This window comes from Borostomias antarcticus (assembly GCF_949987555.1).
Source record: "Borostomias antarcticus genome assembly, chromosome: 5".
In the NCBI taxonomy this organism is placed as follows: domain Eukaryota; kingdom Metazoa; phylum Chordata; class Actinopteri; order Stomiiformes; family Stomiidae; genus Borostomias; species Borostomias antarcticus.
This window is the reverse complement of record NC_140238.1, coordinates 14,250,114-14,260,113: the sequence shown is the minus strand read 5'-3', so window position 1 is coordinate 14,260,113 and position 10,000 is coordinate 14,250,114. Positions and strand designations below refer to the sequence as shown.

General features: G+C 49.2%; 1 protein-coding gene across 1 annotated transcript in view; it reads right to left on the bottom strand.

The window, feature by feature from the left end:
* Positions 1-10,000, bottom strand: part of slc25a21 (solute carrier family 25 member 21) — a 92,778-nt gene that overhangs the window by 5,045 nt on the left and 77,733 nt on the right. The window contains exons 5-8 of the mRNA XM_084438848.1: positions 4,793-4,859; positions 3,283-3,342; positions 906-1,013; positions 536-700 (exon numbers count right to left, since the gene is read on the bottom strand). Of these exons, the coding sequence (XP_084294974.1) occupies positions 536-700; positions 906-1,013; positions 3,283-3,342; positions 4,793-4,859 (400 nt within the window). The remainder of the gene's footprint in view (positions 1-535; positions 701-905; positions 1,014-3,282; positions 3,343-4,792; positions 4,860-10,000) is intronic.

The following is a 10,000-nucleotide window of genomic DNA, read 5'->3' as shown; positions in this document are numbered from 1 at the left end:
TTATATGATTCGATTATATTTAACAGGAGAGATGAGGAATGGCATTGTAACTACCTGGGGCTTCCACTGTAACATCCTCCTGTAATAATACAATTGTCTGCTTCCAATTAGTCCCACTGAAGTTCTAATGCCCCAGTTTATACAAGTGCAGCCGGGCGTATGGTAACGTTTCCATTCAACAAAATTAACTTTTGTTTGGGAATCAGGCCCTGCCGGATGTGTAACATGAACCGTTGAGGATGTTATGGAGAGCAAACAGGGGAGGTATTAGGAGAACAGATCTTACAAGCTCCTCTCTGATTTTCCTTCCCCTGGCTGTAGAATCCCAACGTCAAAGCACTGCTATTTTCTCAGGCCGAGTGGCCACGAGAAACACTGATTTTGTTTAATACCTGGAGGCCAGTGGACATTATTTATCTGGAGCAAACAAAGGGAAAGTATCTAGTGTGTTTGGTGTCACAACAGGACTACAGACCAGGGCGTCAGAGATGGAGACAGAGACAGATACAGGAAGAGTGGCTAAAGGTGTGTTTACCGGGCTGGCAGGGATGGCGTCCTTGACGTTGAAGTAGAAACCGAAGTAGATCATGTTGAACACTCCGTGGCGTCCCAGCGTGGCGGTCAAGCCCTTGTTCAGCCCTCTGAGGCCGAAGCCGTCGGCGTTGATGATGCGCCTCGCCTGCGCGAACGTGGAGGGCTGCTGCATGGGGGCGGGGAGCACAGACAGACGGCGTCGGCGGAGGAGACCGCGCGTTAGGAGACCGGAGCGTTAGGAGACCGGAGCGTTAGGAGACCGGAGCGTTAGGAGACCGGAGCGTTAGGAGACCGGAGCGTTAGGAGACCAGAGTGTTTACACAACACGTATACTGACCCCTCTGGTTAAAAGAGGTGAACGTTTTTCTCACCACTTTGAAAGAATCTCTGTTGGCCTGCAAGTTGACTTTCACCACTTCAAAGGGATTGACCACCAGGGCTTCGGTCAGTCCTGAGCCCAGCCCTGCGACAGAGAGAGCCTGGAGGGGGGGATAGAGGGTGAGGACAACACAGTGGGGAGAAGTAGAGAGGGACTAATGGCGGGTTCAGACCGGAATGCGATGTCAACCAATCTGCCCGCTCACGGCGGTCACGGTGCGGCCATGGTTTCCGGGTCCGGTCTGTTATTTCTGCGAGCGAATGCGTGTGAATGAAATCAAATCGAACCAAACTTTATTTGTGAATGAGGTGCAGGGAAGCGGAACCGCTTGGTGGCCGGCGCGGCGAAGGTGGACTGTGGGGAAAGTCCACGGCAGAGTAAGAAGGTGATCAGACGTCGAGTGGGTGTTTAATATGTGGAAGTTTAACATGTGGAAGTGTAATATGCGGAAACCGGTGCTATTAACGGGGCATAATGGGAGATTTTGTTTGAGCCTCTTGGAAACGAGTTCTCCCAGGCTTCAAGTCTCGCCTACAGAGAACATCTGTCTCTGTCAGGCCCTGACAGCCATTGTTGTTGCCCTAGAAATGTCACAGGTTGGAGGGGAGAGAGAGAGAGGAGAGGAGAGAGGCGAGAGAGAGACGTGAAGGAGTGAATACAATACTTAGAGGACATGTTTTGCAGTGTCCCGTCTGCCATGGGAATCCCGTAGAAATGTGCGCCCACTTCGGAGCACGGGAGACCGCAGACGTCGGGAGTCGAACTCGAGCGCGTGGAAGGGGAGAGCGGCTGCCCCGCGTGCCCGGTGCATGATGGGAGGGCTGTGTGCGCATGCGTCCGTGCGTGCGTGCGTGCGGGGGGTGGGGGAGCCGTAATGGGAAAACGTCAGGCCCGTGTCTGTGGCTCATTACTCTTCCTGCGTCTTGATCGTGCTGTCAGGGACGCGAGGGCCCATCCTCTCAGTCCGCCCTCGGCGTGTTGACACAGCCACGCAGCCACCTCCTCATTCCCACTCCTGTTATTACTGTGTGCGTCCCCATTAATCACGCTGAAGGTATTCAGCTGAGGCGGGCATGAATGGGGAGCTCCGAGCAGAGTGGGGGGGGTGGTTCGGAGGGGGGAGAGGGAGGGAGAGGAGAGGAGAGGGAGGGAGAGGAGAGGGAGGGAAGGGAGAGGGAGGGCACCATTCAAACCCCATCTCTAATTCAGCAATACTGATGATACTCTCTGACCGCCCTGCTGCTTTCATACCTGAGGTCCTCTGGGGAGGGTGGAGCGGGTGGAGGAGACAAGGGAGGAGGTGGAGGAGCTGGGGGGAGGAGGAGGAGACAGAGGAGGAGGAGCTGGGGGAGGAGGAGGAGGAGGAGACAGAGGAGGAGGAGCTGGGGGAGGAGGAGACAGAGGTGGAGGAGCTGGGGGAGGAGGAGGAGACAGAGGAGGAGGTGGAGGAGCTGGGGGAGGAGGGGGAGACAGAGGAGGAGGAGCTGGGGAGGAGGGGGAGACAGAGGAGGAGGAGCTGGGGGAGGAGGAGGAGACAGAGGAGGAGGAGCTGGGGAGGAGGGGGAGACAGAGGAGGAGGTGGAGGAGCTGGGGGAGGAGGAGGAGGAGACAGAGGAGGAGGTGGAGGAGCTGGGGGAGGAGGAGACAGAGGAGGAGGAGCTGGGGGAGGAGGAGGAGACAGAGAAGGAGGTGGAGGAGCTGAGGGAAGAGGAGGAGCTGGAGGAGACAGGGGAGGAGGTGGAGGAATAGGCGGAGCTGGAGGAGGAGGGTAAGGAGAAAGAAGATGGTGGAGGAGGAGGCGGTAAAGGAGAAGGAGAAGGAGGAGGAGGAGGAGGATGGAGACAGGGGAGCATGACGGATGGAGCCAGGTAAACATTCCTCCTCCTCCTGCGATGGCTGAGCAAACAAGCCGGGGACGTGGTACGGTGAGTCAGAGCCGAGTCTCAGATACCACATCCATCACACCTGACGCACCGCTGTCACCTGAATGGCCGGTGGGCGGTGACACGCTTCCTAATGAGTCTCAACCCCCTACCCTCGAGCCCGATGACACCGAGGAGAGGATGCCTTGTCAAGGTACCGTATGAGAAGGGAAAGGGGCGGGGCTGCGGTATGTAACCAAGTATAGTCGCTGGCCAACTGTACTGTGACGGGAAGGCAGTGACGTAACCTGCCTCCTGGTTCTGTGTGTGATCTATGACGGGAGGCTTTTGTCTCTGGTGTTTTTTCGGACTTGGACCGTGCATAGTTTTGTATGCACGGGTTTGTTGTAAAGTATCAGGTGAGATGAGTGTGTTCAGGTGTTGGTGTGCGTTTGTGTGTTTGTGTGTGTGTGTGAGAGAGAGAGAGAGAGAGAGAGAGAGACTCACCAGACCCGGAGACAAAGGGGTGAATGTCAGCATCTTCTTGTACTGCTCAAAAGTGAAGAACTGTGGAGGACAGATGGGGATGGATGAGCTGTCACAGCCAGGAAGTGTTCACAGACTCTCAGAAACACACGCACACACTCACACACACAAACAAACCTAAACCTCGGCAAAATATCTGAACAGGATATTCACTGACTAGCCCATGGAGGCATTCTTTATAAGCCATTCGGTGGTTGCTTGTGGGAAACGTCCTCAAGTACTGTACTTTAATGCCAGTGCCACACATGGGCCCCATCCTGCTGGAGCTAAATTCGTCAAACCGGAGGGAAGTGGGCCATAACACTCAGAATACTCTTCTGTGGAACTACTTTATTGATCTCCTACAAAACTATTCATGATTTCCCAACAGAAAAGAGAATGAGTTTATTCAGAAAATGTTGTCATTGATATTTCCGACTATTTTTGAGGTACCCTTCTATTATAAGGCATTATGTGTTTTTAGGGGTTTGCTCATTTCTCTGCACCGAACCTCTGCCAACTAGGGCCTTTAGAAGTAGGAACACACAGTACGGCTGCATTATATCACTCCCCTGTCCTCGGAATGAATAATAAATCTCCACGCACACTGAAATAGCAGAACAGAGACATAACCATGGATTTGTTTATCTGAACTCAGGGCAAAATGTCTGTGAAAGCAATTTAATCTGGGTTTTAATTTGCTTTAATTCCTCCCTCCAGACGTTTCATCCCGTCAGCCAGCTCTGTGGTCCGCGTGAGCGATTACCCGGTCCTCTCCTCATGAGTGTTTACGTTCACAGTTCACACACTACCTCACGCGCGCACACACACACACACGCGCGCACACGCACACACACGCGCGCACACGCACACACACACACACACACACACACACACACACACACACACACACGCACACACACACACACACACACTCTCTCTCTCTCTCAAACACACACTCACCGACACACACACACACGCCCCCCTCATTCCAGCATCTCATTAAACAGGGGCTTAGTGCCAGCCATCATCCCAGCTCTGTGGCATGATCCTGGGGAGAGGAGACGCTGGAGACTCACCGCCCAGCCCTCGGGCCCCCAGCCCTCACCCCCTCATCCCTCACCCCCCCAGCCCTCACCCCCTCATCCCTCACCCCCTCACCCCCCCAGCCCTCACCCCCTCATCCCTCACCCCCCCCATCCCTCACCCCCTCATCCCTCAGCCCTCACCCCCTCATCCTTCACCCCGCCAGACCTCACCCCCTCATCCCTCAACCCCCCCATCCCTCACCCCCCCAGCCCTCACCCCCTCATCCCTCAGCCCTCACCACCTCATCCCCCCAGCCCTCCCCCCTCAACCCCCCATCCCTCACCCCCTCATCCCTCACCCCCCCAGCCCTCACCCCCCCAGCCCTCAGCCCCTCATCCCTCACCCCCCCAGCCCTCAGCCCCTCATCCCTCACCCCCCAAAGCCCTCACCCATGGGGTCTTACCTTAACTGCCCTCTTTGGTGTCTCGGCCAGGATTGGGGGTAAGATTCCCTTGTAGAAGCCATAGATGCTGCATGGAGAAAGAGGAACGCTCACGGTTAGGAATAGGACGATTAATTGGAACTTTAACTTCATACAGTGCGCAGTTCAGACACGAGCAAATCACAATACAGACAGAAATACAGAAATACATACAGAACATACCATACCATACCACTTTATTTATAGAGCACATTTAAAAACAACAAAGTTGACCAAAGTGCTGTACAAGTCAAACAACAATAACACACAAAGAGCACATAGTAAAACATACGCAGTATGTCACATGAAAAAGGACTAAATCTCTTAGGCTATGTCAGGAAACCGCCAAAGAATATAAGTGTATTTTGAGGCGTGATTTAAACACCTGCACAGTGGGGGCCTGTCTAACATGCAGAGGCAGTTCGTTCCAGAGCTCAGGGGCTGCCACTGCCAAAGCCCGGTCCCCAAACAGTACATACAGAGGACTGAGGAGGGCTAGGTGACATCTTCACCTCGTCTTTTATAACACTTCCTACTTGACTTCCTACTTATAAAAGACAATAAAAACAGCAGAAGAAGAGTGGGAATCTGTATTTTGTGGGGTGCAAACCTAATACCTCTATCCACTATCCATACGATACGATAGCCTTTATTGATCCCCGGGGGGAAAATTTCGTTGTCACACAGCACAGGTAGGAAAGAGCAAAATAAACATACAGGACATGGCAGTGTACTGTACTAAAAGTATATATATTTTATATATATTATAAGATATAGAATCAAATAAATACAATAAGAACAAGTGTCTCAATCCTCTAAAACTATATGTGCTATAATAGTAACCTATGAATCTAAAATAGTAAAATATGCATGGCATAGTTCAGTATTAAAGGAGTAGTAAACGGAAAATGCATGTTTAGCCCTGTTTTAAGGTTACTTATGATCATATACAATGGTTCAGATCAAAATGTTGACAAAACTAGCACTTTTGAGAAAGTCTGATAATTGCTCTACCACCGTTTAGGTCATACAATGGATGTGGGGGTGGGCACCTTGAAAAATCATTCAAAAAAACATGTTAAACTCTCAATTTCAAAGACAAGAAACTCACCGAGGTGTTAGTTGGCATTCTGACATATAATTCGCCATAAAGTAAGATTCTAGTTCATCTGGAAAGGCTTTTTTAAATATTTAGCATAGAACTATTTATTCGCAGCAAATACGTGGGTAAACTTCCACAAACTAGGTAGCCTAGCAACATAAACAATAACAATAGCTACCGTAAGTAGTTCCGCTTCACAATCCCCTCTGCGTATTGATCTACACATCTACAACGGTCGCTTCAATACAAGTCAATGGATTTCATAAAATGATCAATAAAACCCTACAGGATTCACACTTTGCGGCAAATTTGATGTCAGAACACCAACGGACACTAATTACCCTCTCGGTGAGCTTCTTGTCTTTGAAATCGAGAGTTTAACATGTTTTTGAATGATTTTTCAAGGTGTCCATCCACATCCATTGTATGACCTAAACGGTGGTAGAGCAATTATCAGACTTTCTCAAAAGTGCTAGTTTTGTCAACGTTTTGATCTGAACCATTGTATATGATCATAAGTAACCTTAAAACAGGGCTAAACATGCATTTTCCCTTTACTACTCCTTTATGTGTGCAAGTGCAAGTAGAGGGGAGGCAGAGGGGGGGGAGGGGGTGGGAGATGTCAGGGCAGACATACAGAGACAGACAGACAGACAGACAGACAGACAGCAACATCAGTCAATGGGAGAGGTCCTTGTTGTACAGTTTGATGGCAGCTGGCACAAAGGAGTGTAGAAACCGGTCCGTTCTACACCTGGGGGGGTGAGCCTGTTGCTGAGGGTGCTCCTCATCTGCTGCAGATCATCATACAGGGGGTGGGAGCGGTTGTTAAGGATGGACAACAGTTTGTCTCTTGTCCTCCTCTCCACCGCCGCCTACAGGCTGTCCAGTCCCTGTCCAACAACAGAGCTGGCTTTCCTCACCAGCTGATTTAGTCCAGTATCTTTATCTACTGGATCTTTATATTTACCCAGTATCTGTATCTACTGGATTTCGCACATCCATTTAAGAGGATGAAGCAAGGTATTTACCATCTACTATCTCCCTGTTACAAAAATGCAATGTTGTTGATATCTACGGCATGGAGGGCAGAGTTCACTGTAAAGTCATTTCTGCCAAAATATGAGGAAGCTTTCTCATGCAGCATGTTCTCCTTTCTGCAAAGAGAGCACAAAACCTGTTGTATACACATTTCAGAAGTGCATGCATGTGCACTTTCTTCACCTTTCCAGCCCTGATAACGTACACAGAACGTTACAACAGCTACAGTATATCACTGCACAGGTCAGTGTGTAGTTATGGCTTATTTGACGGCTAACACGCGATAAAACCTCGCCAGAACCCCACAGCCTACCTTTCCTTACAATGCATCTGTTGTTTTAAGGGGACTGTCTCAAACCAAAACAGGTAAAACAGGTCCAAATCTTTAACCAAAACACACCAGCAAACACGTTTCACATTTTATGTTGAAGAGTATAGGATAGAATATAATCTCCAGTTGAGGGAGATAACTGGGAGGAGGCTTGCAACAGACAAACCGTTGTCTGATAAGCAAATGAACTGTGTCGAATGTGACCTGACACTTCTCATGTGAAGCCTAATCTTGGCAACTCTCTCCAGTAGCAGCCAACTACAGTATCTGCACTACTGCCAAACATGAAGAGGTCTATTGTGTGACGGTTTCATTTGCCTGCGCAAGCTGATTGCTCAGTCATTGATAAACCTGCGCACATTTGCATAATCAAACGTATACAAACAAAAGAGGAAGATAGAGAGAAGGAGAGAGATATACAGAAAAGGACAGAGAGACAGAGACAGAGAGAATGTGTAGTATTGATATTAAACACATGTATGTGGACATGCAGGACAGTGTAGCGTGACTGACTGCCTGCATGTGAACTTCTGCTCCTGTATTGTGGAAACACGCTCCGCAAGTCAACAGAGATGTTCTCGTCCGATTGGGTCCGGGTGTAAATATTATTGCTTGTAAAAGCAGAGATCAGATGATTTGCTCCAGCAGCAGCACACAAATGCACTGACCCTGGGCAAATTATCAACACACATATCATCGAATGACAAAATGATGCTATTTCATCAACACCACATAAAAGAGCAGAACAGGACCGGGTAATAGGATCATAATAGTTGTTGTTACAGCTGACCTACCTACCTACAGGAGATATTACTAAAGGCTGGCCTCAGCGAAAGCCATAATAGACAGCTCTGTGTGTGTTTGTGTGTGTGTGTGTGTGTGTGTGGTGTTGAGAGCAGGCGGAAGCCCCTGTCCTTCTGTCTCTTTGCTCATGCAAAATGGTGGCCACAGATTTCCCGGGTGCGGTGAGCTGGGGGCGCCGTTGTGTGAGAAAGGAGGGTAGGAATTTGCTACAGGCTAACTAAAGCCCTCCCGAGGCCCGGCCTTATTTGAATCCTCATTTGATTTTACATGTAAAGTACACTCTAAGTCCCTTTTTGGCCTCTAAACAAATGCCCTGCTGATGCACAGCCAGCTGGCCAGTGTGTGCGCACACAAATGATTTGTCTTTGATTTTCATAAAACCTCCCTTCCTCTGACAACTCACACCCATCTGGTTAAAAGCTCACCGTCACAGAAAAGAAGGGAGAGAAATCACCAATTAGTCAAATTAGAATAATGAACCATGGTTTCATGACATCTGGCGGTGGATCAAATAATGCTTGGATGAATGCTGAAAACAATCATTCACATTTGATTAAAATCCTAAATATATCTCTGACCACAGCCGGTGTTGTGGTGGGTTGACTAACCTTGCTGCAAACTCAAGAGGTTGTGTTTCACAATACTATGAGAAACTCAAGTGAAATATGAGGGTTTTACAGAAAACTCTCTGCCCCCCCGCCCGCCTGCTTAGCACCCAGTAAACAACCAGCATGCTTCATCTGCTAATATTGCCGTTTTTCCCAGTGACTGTTTTAACCTTGACAAGTGGCAGGGAAACCGTACCATGTGAGACCCGCTGGTCAGGTTATACATGGCAACAAACAGCTTTGACGACGCAGGTATACACGTAGATCGACAACGCCGCTCGCAAAAACCAAGTTCACCTTAATCCTCTGAGCTGAATGGAGAAGGAGAGGAAAGAGGAGGAGGAGACGGAGGTGGGGAGAGCCTCTGGAGGTGGTTAGCTGACGGCCATTAGGTGATCGTGTGGCGTGACATGTCCATGAATCTCAGACGGAGAGAAAGCTCTAAGCAGGAAGGCTGTTTGCTTGGTGCCACACTGAACCACTTAACGCCCAGAGCGCGCTGCTGCTCTCTAACTCAGCGATTTACAGCAGAGAGGGCTGCCAGTGTTGCTCTCTCACTCCATGCTGTTCTCTCTTATCACTGCTTCTCTCTATCACTGCTGCTCTCTCTAACTCGGTATCTGCTGCTCCGTAACTCTGGCACTGCTGCTCTGTAATTCTGTATCTGCAGCTCTCTAACTCTGTATCTGCTGCTCTGTAACACTATCACTGATGCTCTGTAACTCTGTATCTGCTGCTCTGTAACACTATCACTGATGCTCTGTAACACTATCACTGCTGCTCTGTAACACTATCACTGATGCTCTGTAACACTATCACTGATGCTCTGTAACTCTGTATCTGCTGCTCTGTAACACTATCACTGATGCTCTGTAACACTATCACTGATACTCTGTAACACTATCACTGATGCTCTGTAACTCTGTATCTGCTGCTCTGTAACACTATCACTGATGCTCTGTAACACTATCACTGATGCTCTGTAACACTATCACTGATGCTCTGTAACACTATCACTGATGCTCTGTAACACTATCACTGATTCTCTGTAACACTCACTGCTGCTCTGTAACACTATCACTGATGCTCTGTAACAGTATCACTGCTGCTCTGTAACACTATCACTGATGCTCTGTAACACTATCACTGATGCTCTGTAACTCTATCTGCTGCTCTGTAACACTATCACTGATGCTCTGTAACACTATCACTGATACTCTGTAACACTATCACTGATGCTCTGTAACTCTGTATCTGCTGCTCTGTAACACTATCACTGATGCTCTGTAACACTATCACTGCTG